At 46.0% G+C, this 18,123-nt stretch overlaps 1 protein-coding gene across 1 annotated transcript in view; it reads left to right on the top strand.

The window, feature by feature from the left end:
* The window catches only part of LOC147459724 (uncharacterized), a 49,815-nt gene extending 34,202 nt beyond the window's left edge, over positions 1–15,613 (top strand). Inside the window, exons 3-6 of the mRNA XM_086510948.1 lie at positions 14,125–14,342; positions 14,579–14,768; positions 14,854–15,021; positions 15,211–15,613. Coding sequence (XP_086367074.1) covers positions 14,125–14,342; positions 14,579–14,768; positions 14,854–15,021; positions 15,211–15,288 — 654 coding nt within the window. The 3' untranslated portion in view covers positions 15,289–15,613. The remainder of the gene's footprint in view (positions 1–14,124; positions 14,343–14,578; positions 14,769–14,853; positions 15,022–15,210) is intronic.
* Positions 15,614–18,123: the final 2,510 nt, after the last annotated feature.

Here is an 18,123-nt window from a genome sequence, read left to right on the forward strand (position 1 = left end):
GAGAGAGAGAGAGAGAGAGAGAGAGAGAGAGAGAGAGAGGGTTCTTTTGCTTTATTTTTAAGCGGTACGGAGGCCTTGGCTTTGATCAGTCGAGAGATCATAGTCTATAGATACCAAGGGCCTCTCCATACGTCTTCAACGATCCTGGCCTATAGAAGGTCCCCATATCTGCACCCCCCATACAACATAGCTGAGGCTACTAAAGTATCAAAGAGCCATGACTTTGTTCGAGGTTCTTGGAACTGAACCTGCGAACACATCCTCTCCAAGCCTCTCAAGGCTGCAAAAGCTCTAGTTAGTCTAGTCTTTGCTGCTCTCCCCAAAGAAAACCGCGGCCCAGTGAATACAACCCCAAGGTAAGTGTATGCATCTGTATAGTCTACAATCTCTTGACCATATGTGAAAGTTGGTGCTGATCTGCTGATCCACTGTGGTGTGGTGTTAAACACCATAACCTTGGTTTTACCAAGGTTTACAGGCAATCCACTATCCTCTGCAAAACTGTGTAATGCATCCAACTATCGCTGCATACCCTCTGGTGAGTCAGAGATCAACACAATATCATCAGCATATAGCAACAATGGGATGCACGTCCCTGCGAGCTGGGAACCTCTATCACCCTTTTTGTCAATGTAATTAGACACCTCATCAACATACATACCGAATAGAGTAGGAGACAATGGGCAACCCTGTTTCACCCCAATGGTGGAGTGAACTTAATCAGATATCCCCTCAGGAATGCGTACATGTCCCATCACTCATCTGTATAGATCCATAATCCCCCAAATCAACACTATGGGCACCCCCATCTCCTGCAGTCTGCGCATCAATCGAGCTCTCGGTACCATGTCAAATGCTTTGCGGAAATCCACAAAGCCACAATAAATCCGTCTCCCATGTGACCTGCCCTCCTCAATGATGGCTCTAAGTGCCATAATATGATTAAGAGTGGAGAAACCCCTCCTGAAACCGACCTGGCCCTTTGCTCGTACACCCTCACCCTTTGCCCAATTACTCAACTGTTGCTCAAGAATGGATGCATACAACTGTGCCAATGTGTGCCCAACCATAATAGTGCGGTAATTCCAAGGCTCTAGAGGATCGCCTGCTTTGAAGATAGGCACAATAGTAGACAACCTCCAAGTCTCAGATAACCCCTCGCACATGCCATGATTAAACAACATTGCAAGAACCTCTACCAACATATTTCTAGCATGTATAAAGTGCTGTGCTACTAGACCATCATGATCATATGCCCTGCTGGTCCTCATCTTGTCAATGGCTCTCTTTACCATCTCAGTGGTAAAGAAAGTGCTGGTAGGTGGGCATGGCTCTGTAGGTTTTGGAAGGGGGTCCTGTCCAAGAACCGTTTATAGCAATGGGGCATACTGGCCCCACACATTAGGAGAAGTAATCACTGGGGAAGGGGAAGTGCTCATGAAAGAATCGCCATGCCTCTCCTGAGTCTCTACTGAAGAACAGCTGATACAAGTCTCGCTCCATCTGGGCCAAGTAAGCTCGTTCCTTCCGTCGCACAAGGCGCCGAGAAGCAATACTAGATTGTGTGTAAGTGATGATTCCTAAAAGAAGATCCCTCTGAAGCTGGGCTCTCATCTCTCTGCACTCCTCATCATACCAACTATTCTGGGGCATGCTCCCAGAATGTCGCCTCCGACCCGACTGAGTGTGTGGGTATGTCTTTGATGTTGCACCATGCAATGTCTCAGTCAGTAAAGTGGTGCACTCCTCCACTGAGAGGCCAGGACCAGCTGTGCATAGACGGCTATCGATCTCCTCTCTATAAATTGAGTCAGTCTCTGGTGTAAATGTATAACGGGTATGTGACCTGCCTCCTGATGTCTGGGTTGTACTATACTGAATTGAAACAGACAATGTCAAAAGAGCATGATCCACTACTACGCCCACTGGTCTGGCTCCCACTATGAAATCCTGAATACAAGGAATAAAGCTCGGCTGTGCCATAACATAGTCCACTGTACTGGCCTCGTGTCTGTGTGGAAAGCATGTGAAACCGGCTGCTCCAAGAAATCACTATAAGCCATTAAGTATGGCTAACCCATGTGTAGTCGTCATCTCCGTGAGGTGTCTCCCATACTCTGTCTGCTCTTTGTCATGTGAGCATCTGTCAAGCCCCAACTCACCCACATCCAGCTCTCTAAGCATCTCATCTGAAGTGTCGTAGAAGACTGTCTGAGAGTTGCTCATTCGGGCATTGAAGTCCCCTAGGACCTAGAAAACTCCCATATATCATCATCTAGTATAGAGAAAGGCGACTGTCCTCTGGATGTAGCATATACTGACGTACTGGGGAGGGGGAGTAACATATGGCAATGTATAGAAATCCGTTTGTGTCAGCTCTCAGCTCACCCACATGTATCTAGCATGATCATCTCTTCGTACAATATGTAGTAGTGGCTGTAACTACTCCCTAAATAGCACCGTTACTCCTCCTGAACCTCTACTCCCATGCTCAGATCTCGTGATTGTGGGCTGTCTCCCATTTGTATCCCACCACATGTGGCATAAGCTGTCCAGGGGCCTGATGAGTCTTTGAGAAGAAAACAATGTCCCTGTCTCTGAAAATGTCCTCAAAGGCACCAACGTCCAAACTCATAGATCCATTACAATTCCAAGTAGCTATCTTCAGTGTGGTCCCATAGTTCTCACACAGTCATGTAGAGCGCCGCTCTACAATCACCACCCAACCATCGTTGTAAAAAGCCATCTTTCCCTTCTCCCTTGCCGCCATAATCTCTGGCATTACCTTTCTCATATGCGCAAGCTGTGAGAGTGTGAGATTATCACGAAGGAAAATACCTGTCTTCTTCAAAGTAGGCCTCTTTCTCAAGAATTCCCTCTTCTCTTCCAAGGAGAGCTCTCCCTTTTGAAGATTCTCTCGGGCCATCACTGTTCTTGCACACTCTCCATGCCTTTGTGTATGAAGGCTTGTCCACCCCCATCATGGATGTGAGGCTTGTGACCTCTTTTTCCACATTGTTTATGTCCTTGAGGCTGGTTACCCTCACATGTAGAGCCCGCATCCTCCTCCTTTGTTCCTCTTTGAGGGTTATGTTAATAAGAGTGGGTGTACAAGGAGCTTCCTTTCTTTTCCCTTTCTTGGCAACCTCAATCCATTTTTCGGCCTTCTCTACTTTCTTTTGTGTTGCGCAGAGAGAGAGAGAGAGAGAGAGAGAGAGAGAGAGAGAGAGAGAGAGAGAGAGAGAGAGAGAGAGAGAGAGAGAGAGAGAGAGAGAGAGAGAGAGAGCTTATGTCGTAGGTATTACGTTGGTGATGTGGCAGTCATACAACGTCGATGTGCAGGCAGTACGGACTGTTGATATGGCATGGGTTTCGGTAGATTGAGAGCGTTTGTTTTTTTAAGCAAAGCATGATTTTAGGCACAAGCTTTTCGTATTCAGTTGCTTTTGGGCCTAGAGCCTTTATAAGTGAGACTTGGTCTAAATATTCTGTCCATCATTCTATTGAACGTGGCAGGTTCATTTGTGAGACCGAATGGCATGACAAGAAACTCTTAGAGACCAAATGTTGTCTTGAACGCAATCTTGTGGACACCTTCTGGCCTAATGTGTATCTAGTGGTACCCACTCTTTAGGTCTATCCTGGTAAACAGTGACGCTCCCTCAAGCTAATCAAGGATGTCATTATCCTCGGTATGGGGAATCTGTTCTTGATGGTATTCTTATTCAAAGCGCGATAGTCAATGCACATGCACCATGAACCATCTTTCTTATGCACTAGGAGTACAGGGGAACAAAAAGAGGATGAACTGGGCTGAATCAGCCCCTTCTCTAAAAGCTCGTTGACCCGACTCATAATCTATTTCTGCTGGGTTGCACTAACCCTGTATGGTGGTCTATTCGGTGGACTAGAACCTGGCACAAGATCTATGGTATGATCCTTAGGTCTCTCAAGAGGCAACTCCCCCGGCAAAGAGTCCGAAAAGCAATCACTAAAACCACTCAAAAAAGTTGACCTATCGTTTTCTAAGGACAAATTAGATACAACTTCAGGTACTTCTTTTGCAAAGATCAAGTATCAGAAAGATGATTCTTTATTACATATGAAATACCGGAAGCGGAATCAACTGGAACAGAATCGCCTTTAAGCTTTACATCAAGGACATGAGTCTTTCCTCTATGTAGAAGGGTAATCTTTTTGTTGTAAGTATCCACCATAGCATGCAATGTGTAACACCATGGGATACTTATACCCAACAACACATCACAACCCTCAAGTGGCATAATATGAAATTCTTCCGCATCTACATAACTCTAAATATGCAAATGAAGTTTCCCCAAAATGGGAGTAACAGGCTCCAAAACGCTGGAGGGAGAGAGAGAGAAAACACAAGTGCTATGCAAATGATGCTCTCTATACACAATCTCAATCTGAATGACTACAAGACCCTAAGCATTCTATTTATAGAATCTTAGTTTGATGTAGGGCAAAAATGTGTAACTGGTGCAAAAACATAAAAGCCCAAAAATGGCTAAAAATGTGTGCACCCAGCCAGGCTCAAAAAATGACCGGCTGGACACGTGCTAAAAGTGTTTGCCCATGCAATCTACATGATGTGCGATGGGTGGCAACCCAAGGACAATCCCTGGCCGTACAAAATGGCGAGTAACACCCCTCTCAGCACTGGATGCTGAGACAACACAGAGGAGTAGAAGGTGAGAAGCCAAAGTGTTGTATTGGCCGCTGTAGGAACATACTCCAAATGAAGATATCCAGCCAAAACCTGCTCTTCGAACATAGTGGTACTGCACCTCAATGTGCTTAGTCCGAGCGTGAAAGATAGGGTTCTTGGCAATAGCAATGCAACTCTGATTGTTGCACAAAAGACGAGTCGTAGCAGTCTGGGGAAAATACAACTCTCCCAGTAATCTCCGTAGCCATATGGCCTCACAAGCAGCATAGCAAGCTGCTCTGTACTCCGCCTCTGTAGAAGATAGCGCAACAGTGGGTTGCCGCTTACTGCTTCATGAAATGGGTCTCGAGCCGAGTGTAAAAACTACTCCTGGAGTAGAGTGCCGAGTATCTGGGTTTCTTGCCGAGTCTGAATTGCACGAACCAAGTAAGGTGCAACCCTTGGAGCGACCAAGAACACACCATGGTCCAAGGTGCCTTTGATGTACCGCAAAGTATGCGGGGCACACTGCCAATGTCGTTGACGAGGTCGGGTGTTGAAGGAACTGAGGACAGAAACTGTGTTACAGATGTTTGGTCGGGAATAAGTTAGCCATGCGAGGCAGCCAACAACATTACTGTACTGCTCCAAGTCAATCTGTGGGGAAGGATTATGAAGTGATACGTTCTCTCCGGTTTCAAGAGGAGTGCGAATCGGTTTGCAGCCTTTCATCTGGAATCTCGCCAGGATAGCATTCGCATACTTCCACTGAGAAAAGAAGATGCCGTCTGGTGTCTGAAAAATCTGGAATCCAAGAAAATAGTGAAGAAACCCAAGATCAGTCATCTCGAAACGCGTCTCCGTAGCTTTCATGATCAATTTGATCCCGTTGGTCCAAGAGCTTGTGAAAATGAGATCGTCCACATAGACAATCACGATCGCAACCAAAGAAAGAGTCATCAGAGACAACATAACAGTTGGAATCTGATGAGGTATGCCGTAACCCTAGCTTCACGAGAAACTGGTCAAGTCTGAGGTACCACTGTCGTCCAGCGTGCTTCAGTCCATACAATGCTTTCCACAATTGATAGACCCAATCCTCCTTGCCTGGTATACGAAACACAAGAGGTTGCTCCACATAAACTTCTTTATCCAAATCTCCATTCAGAAATGCACTTTTGACATCCATTTGGAAGATAGACCAACCAAAGTTGGCTGCGAGAGCAAACACTGTGCGTATGGTAGTCATGCGAGCGGTGGGAGCAAAGGTCTCGTCAAAGTCCACGCCTGGTCGTTGTGTGAAACTCCTAGCAACAAGTCTCGCTTGTGTTTGTCGGGGGAACCATTGGCCTTGTACTTTGTCTTGAAAATCCATTTTGTAGAAACCACCTCCACCGAGGAAGGCTCAACTGGTGAAGCCTGAATCTGAGACGTGAGTGCAAAGTTCACGAACTTTGCGCCATCATAAACTTGCCTGTCCTTGAGGCGTGCAGAATGTCGAGGCCGTCCAGGGTTGCGAGTCTGGTAACTTCGTGGCTCTAGTGGAAGAAAGCGTAGAATAGAGCCAACCAGGAACTAACTTCTCCTTGCGAGGTAGGACCGCCTCCATCGAAGGAGAACCATCATCCACATTAGAATCGGAATTTGACATGGCATGATCGGGTGAAGTAACTGGCTGCGGTGTAGAGGGAACAGAAACAGTAACATGGATAGGATCAGGTGTAGGAGGTGGACGAGGAGGAGGTAGGGAAGGTATAGGCTTGGATGCTACCCCCTCTACAGGTGTGTTGAAGAGCTCCATGAAAGTCACATCACGGCTAACTGTGGTGGTCTTGGTGTCAGGATCATAAAGCCGGTATACGTCAGACTCTAGTGAATAACCCAGGAAGATGAGCTTCTTCGCCTTGAAGTCTAACTTCTGGCGCTTCTCCTTTGGCACATGGACAAAGGCCGGACACCCAAGAACTCGAAAGTGTGAGACCGAGGGCTTGTGCCCGTAGTAAGCCTAATAAGAAGTCATGTCTTGCAAAGCATGGGTAGGAGAACGGTTCTGGATGTAAACCGCTGTGTTGCACGCCTCTGCCCAGTAAACCCGGGGCAAAGAAGCATGCGCAAGCATCGCACGAGCCATCTCCATGATAGTCCGATTCTTCCGCTCAACAACTCCCTTCTGGGAAGGAGTGTAAGGAGTAGTCAGCTGGCGCTGGATGCCCTCTGACTTGCACCACTGTGCAAAGTCCTTCGAGGTGAACTCACCCCCTCTGTCTGAGCGAATACATTTGACGTGCATGTCCTTCTCCTTTTCAACCATCGTCTTCCAATTTCGAACGAAATTGAAAGCCTCCGACTTGAGCTTTAGGAACGAAGCCCAAGTGTACCTGCTGAAATCATCCACAAGCACAAGCAAAAACTGTGAGCCAAAAATGAAGTAGTGCTCATCGGGCCACATAGATCAATGTGAACCAGTGTAAGTGGTGCCGAAGCTTTGTTGGATGCCTGCTTCCAAAAGGAAACTCTGTGTTGCTTGCCCATCTGGCAAGCCTCGCATACGCTTGATGAGGAGCGTATCGTTGGTAAACCCTCCACCATAGAGGTCCTAGCAGCCTGCTGAAGCTGCTGATAACATAGATGTCCAAATCGTGCATGCCATCGAGAAGAAGACTCCGTGGTCCTAGACAGAAGAGCAGAGGTGGTATAGGGAACCATCGCGCTCACCGCGTGCAAGGATAGTACTTGTCGTAGAATCAGAAATGGTGACTGTGCCACTCTCAAAGTGGAGTCCAAACTCGACACAGAGAGGAGGTTAAAGGCCATGTCCGGAACGTAAAGTGCCTCCATTGAACTGAACTTCGGGTCTGAGGTAGAACAAAAGAGGGTAATCTGGCTTGCCCATCTGGCAAGCCTTGCATACGCTTGATGAGGAGCGTATCGTTGGTAAACCCTCCACCATAGAGGTCCTAGCAGCCTGCTGAAGCTGCTGATAACATAGATGTCCAAATCGTGCATGCCATCGAGAAGAAGACTCCGTGGTCCTAGACAGAAGAGCAGAGGTGGTATAGGGAACCATCGCGCTCACCGCGTGCAAGGATAGTACCTGTCGTAGAATCAGAAATGGTGACTGTGCCACTCTCAAAGTGGAGTCCAAACTCGACATAGAGAGGAGGTTGAAGGCCATGTCCGGAACGTAAAGTGCCTCCACTGAACTGAACTTTGGGTCTGAGGTAGAACAAAAGAGGGTAAACTGGCCTGTGCCAGACACTAGAATCTCATGGCTGTCACCCATAGTGACGGTCTGTCGTGAGTTTCCCTGAGAGAACTAAACCATGACTCTTGGGGAGTCGTGTGAGTGGTGGCTCCACTGTCAACAACCCAAGTACCTGACTATGCCACTCTCAAAGTGGAGTCCAAGCTCGACATAGAGAGGAGGTTGAAGGCCATGTCCGGAACGTAAAGTGCCTCCACTGAACTGAACTTCGGGTCTGAGGTAGAACAAAAGAGGGTAATCTGGCCTGTGCCAGACACTAGAATCTCATGGTTGTCACCCATAGTGACGGTCTGTCGTGAGTTTCCCTGAGAGAACTAAACCATGACTCTTGGGGAGTCGTGTGAGTGGTGGCTCCACTGTCAACAACCCAAGTACCTGACTGCGATGTAGTAAGAGCGTGGTCCGTCATTTCGACAAAAGAAATCCCCGCCGTCTCGTGAGAGGCTAGAAGTGCAATCGAGGCTATCTTTTTCTCCCTGTTGGCCTCGTCTCGCTTCTTCTTTCTGCATTCTGATTCTCTATGCCCTTTCTTGTGGCAATGGTAACATTCGATGTCCTTCTTCTTCTTTACCTTTCTTGCTACCTCCTTGAGCTATCAAAGCTCTGCATCGACAGCATCTCCGGCTTGGAATGCGGAGTGCCCCTCAATTAGTCTAAGGGAAGGGAGAATCTCTTTTCCCACTTGGGAAAAGAGGTATGTCTAGATGTGAGTAAACTCTGAAAATAGGGATCAAAGCGTGGGGGAAGCTTTAATAGTAAGAGCCCAGCCATGCGCGTCGAGGTGATGTCACCTCCGAAAGAGAAAAGGTGGTCCCAAAGTTTCCGCATGCGGCAGGTCAACCCATCAAGTGAGTTGAAATCCTTGAACTGGAGGTTGTACAACTCTCGTTCAAGTGTGATCTGTCTGGCGAACGAGGTCTCCTCAAATTGGTCAAGAATCCGTCTCCACAATGGATGTCCATGCTCCTCTTTGGAAACGTCCTTCGTGATGCAGTCCGAGAGGTTCATCATAAGAAAGGTGAAGACCCGTATGTCCCGATCCACCCACTCGTCGATCTGGGCTTGAGTGGCAGTGGGAAGGAAGGGCTCAATAGCTGAATGGGTGAGATCATTCATCCATTCCCAGAGTTGATGGTAGGCAATAATTGTGTGGAATCGTGTCCTCCACATAGAATAATTGTGTAAATCCAACTCCTTCTCCTTAGCAAACTGGGTGCGGGTGTAGCATTGGCAGATACCGACGTAGTCGCAGAAGTGGAAGTGGCCATAGTCACAGAAGACGTAGTGGCCTCCTTCTGGGACTGTTGTTGTTGTCCCTTCTGTTCCAGAGTCGACATGTCGTTGGCTCATAGAGAAGTCCCAAAGGTAGATTGATAAGATCGCAAGTCGTCGATGAAGGTACCGTTCCCAAGGCTGTAGCAGTCCAAGATAACCGCACGGACAATCACCGGATGGTGTCCTAATGAGCAAGGGATGATTCAACTGCACAAGAGGTAAAAATTCAGCGTGTTGTCCGCCCAAAAAATGCTGCAAAGGATGCTGAAAACGCTGCTGTAATAGAGATTTTCAGCGTGCCTGTATGCCACCGGACGGTGTGGGAGCGTGGCAGAGTGTCAGAGGAGGGGGTTCTCGCACTTTTCAGCCATCAAGGGGCTGAAAACAGAGAAAAAAACAGCAAGTAATATGTATCAAAAATGGTGCCGATTGGGTGTAGATACCTATCCAAGGTGTAGATCTGCAAGTTCCAGGCAGTGTAGAAGACTCCTGTGTACAGACTTGGACACTCCAAGTCGAGAATCTACCGCGACACCACAAAAGATCACTTCAAAACAGTTCACAGTTCACAATTGATTCGACACTGGCCCGGCGGAGTTCCGTGCCTAGAGATGTTGGCCCCAAAGATTGGCGTTCCTTTCGGTATTTCTTTTTGTATTAATCTGTGTTCAAAGTACTACAAGAGTGCAGGCAGACCCTCACACTCAACTCTGCGTCCAGATGCTCTCAGTTATCAGGCCCTGCCCGCATATTTAAAGATTACAAAGGGATGCTAAAAGCAGAGTCTCAGAAGCTTCAAAAGCTGTCCCAAAAGCTGAAAATCAAAAGCTTTGAAAAATAAAGCAGGAGAGGCTTCCCTCTCTCTGTGAACCTCTTGCATAAAAATAAAGCAAACAGGTTCTCTCTCTCTCCTCTTGCGTAGGAAAAGCAATGCCCAAAAGTTGCGCTGCTTTTTCCTGTTGCCTCAAAAAGCAAAAGTCCGTACAGCTGCCACGTGTCAGCCAACCCGTAAATTGCGTCCCAGAATCCGGTAGCCAGCCACGTCAGCATTTCAGCGGTATTCCGTGCCACATCAGCATTCCGGGGTGTGTGTGTGGGTCTAGTGGGCAGTAGCCAACAACCACGTCACCAGTTTGTGACATACCCCCCTCTTGAAAGAATTGTAATTGCCCTCGATTACGCATGCAAAATAGACAGAGGCCATAAATTGTCTTAGTAGACACTGACTGTCAGTACCTACGCACTAGGAACACACATCTAGCACATGTACCAATTGACAATCACATCACACGACATCACGGGATATCACTAGACATCACAGGACATCACATGACGAATCACATTCAACATTCATTCGGATCTTAGACCATGATTTATCGACAATGCTGTTAGCAATCGCATCTAGATCCACTCAGGACCTCATAGATGCCCGACTGACTAACCCCTATTGCAACCATGTCTATTCGAGATCATTTAGACCAAAATGCTGCAGTCATTTCGTCTATCAATTCTTGCACTTAAAACCAAGTCAAGAACAAATCAGTTTTATATTCTGGAATTCCATTTCATAGTCATACAGCAGAATATTGTCAGCTCTCAGTATCCCTGAAGCTCAAAGAGACATCAATGACTCTAGTATTCAAAAATCAAGGCATCTGTTGACAAAGGAGCGGAGTAACTCCCCTCCCTGGAATAAAATGAGCTTGCTTGCTAAATCTGTCAATAACAATCCAGATACCATCGTGACCACTTTGTGTTCTCGGGAGATAAAAAATGAAATCCATTGCAATACTTTCCCATGGGCGGGTGGGTATGGGCAAAGGCTGTAACAATTCTTGTGCTTTATGCCTGTCAAACTTGACCTTTTGGCATACCAAGCAACTGCGCACAAACTTGTCCACATCCTTCTTGAGTCTCGGCCAAAAAGAAGTATCTCTCTACCCCTTTCAAGGTGGTAGCAATGCCGCGGTGACCCGTAAAAGGCGGACAGTGGCATTCGGTCATAACCTTTTCCCTCAACGGCTGTGTAACGCACAACATGGTTTTCCTCATCAAGTAGCCATCTCGAATGGAGTATCTCGCTATTGTCTCCCCATCCGTATCCGTGTGAAAACGTCTGCAAAATCTGTATCCGTGGCATACTAATCGACCATATCCTCGAATCTCCTACGGTGAATCGCGGAAATAGCCAGAACCAACGGCTTCCGAGACAAAGCATCTGCCACCAAATTCTTCTGTCCCTGAACATGGACAATCTGGAAGCGAAACTGTGACAAGATGTGCACTCACCGCATCTGCTTTTGCGATAGCTGCTTCTGTGACAAGAAGTAGCGTAAACTCTGATGGTCTGTAAAGACAGTAAAAGGTGGCCCTGGCTCTAGTTTTCCTTCGTTGCTCTTCTTCTAGAGTCATGTTGATGATTATAGGAGTGGGGACAAATGTGGTTTCTTTCCCTTTCCCTTTCTTAGCGACTTCTATCCATTTCTCGGCCTCGTCTGCCTTCTTTTGCGTTTTGTGATCACATCCATCCATGAAGACGTCTTTACCACCTTTTGTTTCTCCTCCTCTTTGATCATCCGTACCTGCTTCTTGATGACCTTGATTTCCTCTATCACCGAAGGCTGGAATTCCCCTTCCTCTAGTCCATTGCTTGCTCTATCAACAAGCTCTCGCTTGAGGACTGAGACCTCTTCTCTTAGTGCTTTGGAGTCCGCCTTAAGTTCTTGTAGCTTTGCGTGCAGGTCCTCTTTCTCTTTCTTCCATTGCGCGCCTTCGTTGAGAAACATTTGAAGAAGGTTTGCCTTCTCTTTCCACCATCCCTCCGTATCTGTTTTCTAGTCTTTCATCTCCCTTTCCATTTGTGTTATCCGCTTGTTTGTAAGCACAAAAGTTGCCTTCGGTCCCATGGGGCTTACACACTGGCGAAGCGTTAATGACCTCCATGAAAAACACAATCTGCACTTCTGCAAGGCCAACCCACTATGTCCACATCGCACATACATCCATGTCCTGCATAATGCATACATATGTTTTCCTCATATCAATCATACATTCTTGATATTTGATTTTCTGATTTTCTGCTAATTTTTGTCAAAGCTGTTCTGTATTTGTAAATCTGCAGGTCCTTGCAATTTCTGCTAAAAACATCCTTGCAATTTCTGCCTTTTGTAAATCTGTAGGTCCTTGCAATTTCTTTCAAAATTCTCCAATCTGAATTTTTTTGGAATTTCTTGTTTTCCCTGTAATTCTGAATTTCTGCTTGGGGGGGCGGGGGGGTTTGTGTGCGTGCGGGGCTGGCTGGGCGAGAGGGTGTTGGGGGTGGCGCAGCAGGTGAACAGCAGCGCGAGGAGCAGCAGCGTTGGTGGCAGTAGGAGCAGCGCGTGAGAGAGGTAGGAGGCAGCGTGTGTGAGAGAGAGAGAAATGTTATGAAATGAAATTTTATATTAACGTCTTCAAAAGGCCAAAGTGACCTATGAGACCTGAAAGTTACAATGTGGTAGATTTGATACAAAGTCCGAGTAACAAAATGAAATGAAATTATATGACAATGTGACAAAATGACTAAATGATTAAATGACTACTATGGAATCCTAAACTGCAAGGCGTGAACTAATCAGCTAGCTGGGATAGCTAAAATCACAAGAGATCCAGCATTGGTCGCTGGCGGATCTCGTCAATCTCCTCCATGGTCAGTAGTCTGACCGGGCGTCGTGCATGTCGGGCCAAAGTGATCCGAATCCTCTGATGCAGCCTCCGTCGGTGCTGTGTAGTCCTCCGTAGTCGCGGGCGTCTGGATCTCCCCAGCTCGGTCGCCTGATTGATCAGTGTGCCTTTGGCGTGAGGCGACGAGCTCTGCTGTGGTAGTAACTCCTCCGGGTGTCCAACCCAATATCTAAAGAAGTCTGTGATCTGTCTCTGAGACTGGCTAGCCTCTCCTCTCATCAGGCTCTCTCTGTGTCTGCGCAGCTCGAGCAAAAACAAACCCAAGCATCTCTAATCCTCGTACCGCATGACTCTGGAGAGTGGTCCAAAGCCCTCTCTGAACAACCAGTGGAAGTGGCCTCGTATCTCGTAGTAGACGGGGCAGTGGCATGTGTAGTGCAACTCTGTCTCAGGCTCTATGTCACATAGGGGGCATGTCCTGGCCTCTGCTGGCACTCCGCTGTATCTCCCAGTCTCGATCCGCAGCTGGTGTGAAGATGTGCGTATCTGGCCAATAGCACATCGTACCCCATGAGACAAGTGGGTGTCCATGTATGTACCTGGGCCTCGTCACAAAACCGTCCTTGGTAAGCTGGAGAAGATGCTCTCTGTAGAAAGCCATCTTCGTGCCCAGCTCCTGTGCTGGCTGTATCCATGCCCTCCTGGTGTCTAGCTAAGTCAGGTCCTGGCGGATGAGCCCGGTGATCTCGGACTGTGTAAGAGTCAGAGAGGGTGCATCTAGTGAGTACTGGAAGGGAGGCAATCTGTCTATGCTGAACCCATGTTCCTGAAACCATGATGTCATCTCCCCTTACCAGCATGCTGTATCTCCCTGCATGGCTAATTGCCGAGAGGACTCAAGTGCAAGGCGGGCATATCTGTCTCTGGGAAGTTCCCACATGCGGTGTATGAAGGAGACAGATCTGGTGAGCGCCTCAACCACTAGTGGGGGGGCAGCTAGAGAGAGAGAGAGAGAGAGAGAGAGAGAGAGAGAGAGAGAGAGAGAGAGAGTTGTCTTTTATACAATAATAAGTAACACTTTTGCTTGTTACTGCTGATGGTGATTGATCAAATTGAGCTTGTCCCAAAGTGAAACTAAGTACTCTCTCCGTTTGAAATATGCATGCCATGTTCTTCCTTTCATGGTCTATAGGGTCCCATTGGTAGGTGCTTTTGGAGAATTTTTTGAACATCTTTGGCCCTTGTTCAGGGGGAAAGAGCTATTGTGGCAGCTAAAGACACAGACCTGGATGAAGTTGAGAATTCTTTAAAAGAGGGCATTTCTTTGATGCTCGAAAAGATTTATACTATTGAGAAGGAGCTTATACAATCACAATCCGATGAAAAAAGTTCACAATCTTCGCTTCAAAAGCGTAAGCTGGAGTTAAAGAGAGATGAAGAGAGGCTTGCCATGTTCATGAATGTCAGGTTGGAGAGGGAAAAATGAGCAGTGGGTTTGTATTAATGTTTTGCAATTTAGATGAAAGAACCAAACCTGACGTTAAGGACATTAATGACATTGCCACTTGCAATCTTCCTGAAACAGATATATCATCCTAGTCTCATCTCATGAAGCTGCATAGGGTCTGCCTGCACATTTTTGATATAAAGACATGATCTTTTTGTGAATTGAGATGGCTGTTTTCTGTTTGTCGACACCCTAGGCCTGCATACATGGATGAATATGAAGTTTTGCAGAAGGAGCTGCAGGGCCTTTTCTCTTTATACGTTGAACGCTTTAGAAACTTGCAGTGGCTAGAAGCTCAGCTTGAAGGCTTCCATGCCATGGAGCAGCAGAAGCATGAGGAGGTTCAGCATAGAATGAGATCTCTTCAGCGCCGTTTTCATGAAGAGGTTTGCAGTAATTGATGAGACGAGGTAGATTAAGAAGGGGACTTATTTTTTTCCAGCTCATATGAGGCAGCCAAATTATATGCAGGAGCTGAAGTTTCTTCAGGGTGCAGAAATGGTTTCTTTTTCAAATGAGAACGAGCAGGCTTCTGAATTAGGCGATTATGAGCATCGAACTGCAGAATTTGACAAAGGTTATCTGGCGCCGCAAACTTTGGGCAGTTTACAAGCACTAAGCACTATAAAAGCAGATGGTGTAAGCCTTTTACTCTGCCCATTTTGCTATTGAACAAGCTCTTGTAGATTTATGTATGCAAATGCTCTAATTCGTGCAGTTCATAAATAGAGTATGCCTGTGTGCATCTTTTTGGCATAGGTATGTGGTATGTCAATTGAGCACGCAATATCACTGCTATTTTCTGCTTATTTGCTTACAATGGTGCAGGCAATGGACTTTGTTTCGAGTGGCACTCCTAGCTTGGACCAAGAAGGCGACGATGATGATAGTGATAATGTTTTCTGAATTTCCCCGTCTATCTACATTTGGCATGCCAAAGCACTTCTTTACTACCTGTGTGTCCTGAGCTCCAGCACAAGACAAATAGTGCCTACTGTGTATGAGTTATTTCCCGGTTGCAAATGAAAAATCCCGGTTGTAATTTCGAATGGACATGAACATTATTGACTACCATGAGTCTATACCTTGCACTTTCCTTGAAATGTGAATCTGAGCTTTTCTTGGATTCATCTAGGTATATCTTTTATTCATGTACCGGATATGTAGACTTCACATTGTGATGTTTTCGTCCGAGTTACAATGAGTTAATAGTGTGTTAATTCTTTCTTTCTGAAGTGGTGCATATGCCCTATCGTCTACCTTATTATTGTTTTAATTCTTTCTATTGAATGCTACTTTTAGTGCCAGGTTTCATAATGCCCAAGCGTGCCCTGCATCTTTACAGCTATGACGGAAACTCAGCACACAGATCTTTGTGTTGATGTATGCTCGTTGTGTGTGTGTGAACGCGTGGTGTGGGGGCATATTCTTGTACCTAGTTCTACACCCACTATTGGGATTAGTCAATACTATGTGTCTACGTGTATATCAAGTATGACATCCTCTAAAAAGCACAAAAATTTCTTGATGAGCTTCTTGCCTAGGATATGCCCAACAAGGGTAAGCTCTTCAACAACTTTCTTTGCATGCTTACTAGAGTCAATTGCAAAGTGGGGGCTACTCTCCTAATGCAATCACTTATGTCTACATCTTGAAGGATATGGAATTATGAAAAACAATATCATGGGTCAAAACTTCAAAACGAAGTTACTAGTCAAGCAACAAAAGCATGACCGATAGATAGCCTTTAGCATCAGCATCATTGCAAACCCCAATAGTGATAGTGTATGCTCAACGGGGTGCATTATGCAAAGTGGCGGAGTTTTCCTAATGAAGTCACCTATCCATGTATTTTGAGGGCCTATGGAATCATTGAAGGTGCTTACATGCTAGTCAACCTGTAGGTAGAAGGGCTCGATATTGATCTTGGTGCATAGATTAGATGAGATGGATTGTTTGCATTTGAGAGTTCACTGTGAACTATATGGATGTAGATTGTTCCCCGAGATTGTGTGGATTAGGATATGTGCGGCTACATGCTTTTTGATGTATTGTCTTGTGGGAATGGTCATTGGCATGTCTTCATGGAACCATTGAGGTATGTGAATGATGAGAGTTAATTAGATATCTATGCGACTTGGATGTAATGGCCAAAGAAGTCATAATGATCACAATTTGTGCCAGAGATCTCGACGGGGATAAAAATGTGAATGGATTGTGATTGGTTAGTGATCCAATATCCTTTGTGCTAGTTTATCGTTTACTATATATTTTACGAGTGCAATCATGGAGCCAATGGTTACATTGTCTTGTGGATGACCATCACTATACATTGCACTTGCCTTCAAAGGTGGTTTTGTGTTTATCTTGGAATATATTGGTAAATACCTTGGACTTTTGGCATAAAGCTTGGTTGTGTCACCACTTTTACTCAAAATCAAGGCAAAGAAAAGTTTTTATTTGAATAGTGCTACTAGATATGTTAGTGATTGCTCTTAAGTTCGAGATATTTTGCATTTCCTACCCTAATTGAATTGCTGTAACTGAAATGCCTATAATCTTTGGTGTACAATGAGGACTATACTATGCAAATGGGTGGAGCAAGGGCAGGTCGTACACAATTTTCACTTTTCAAGCAAAAAGGTATAGGGAGTGGCTTGATGGCAAGAAGCTCACATCATATGGCTTTTCACTCGAGATCTAAAATACCGGGTCCATGAAAATTTCGATTTTGAATTCAAAATCGATCAACACTTGAGACTATTTTGCTGTTGCATGAATTCATCGTTGAGCTCCCCCCCCCCCCCCCCACCCCAAACCCACATCCCTTTCGTTCTCTTTGCATTTCACAACACACTCTCTCTCTCTCTCTCTCTCTCTCTCTCTCTCTCTCTCTCTCTCTCTGATTTTCCTCATAGACATGGGGCTAGCACAGTGGATTGTGTTTTGGCTCAGCCTACTTTCATACCCTATATTAAGGACTTTACAATCGAGCCAGGCCTATTGTGGTAGCAGTAGTAGATCATGCCCTCCTCACGTATATCGTCTCATTCCAGTTCAGCACAACTCGAGTGGCACATACATCTACGCATACTCGAAACACTTTTACTTACGAGACTGATTCTGTCTACATAGATGGTATCTACAGAGGATCCGTGGCGACCTCTAGGGAATATATTGGGACACTAAAGGATGCAGCAGCAGATGCATACCCACACACTATGCCTGGGCAACGACATATCCCAGAATATCTCGTATGACGAGCAGTGCAGAGAGACTAGAGCCGAAAGAAGAGAGCTTTTCTAGCTTGACTAGAGTAGGATTTATATTAGTTGTTTTTGAGCTAGGATTCACACGAGACATGGTGATTGTTCCATGAGCACTCTCCCTCACCAGTCATCACTTCTACGATGACTTCTACGGAGGTATGAGATCAATATTCATCATCTCTCTACATAGCTTTGGGGCAACCACCTCTTCTAGATTTGCCAAAGCCATGCCCACACACATGTAATTTCTTTACCGCCGAGATGGTAAAGAAAGCCATTGATAGGATGAAGACTAGGAGAGCATATCATCATGATGGCCTGGTAGCAGATCATTTTATACATGCCAGTGATGTTCAAACGTGCCATCTATGAGGGCCTACCTAATACTTGGAGTTTTTCCACTATCATATCTATCTTCAAGTCGGAAGACCCTATGGAGCCTGGGAATTACTGCACTATCATGATTGGACAC

This window comes from Adiantum capillus-veneris, chromosome 4, assembly GCF_014529385.1.
Source record: "Adiantum capillus-veneris isolate H3 chromosome 4, ASM1452938v2, whole genome shotgun sequence".
Lineage (NCBI taxonomy): Eukaryota > Viridiplantae > Streptophyta > Polypodiopsida > Polypodiales > Pteridaceae > Adiantum > Adiantum capillus-veneris.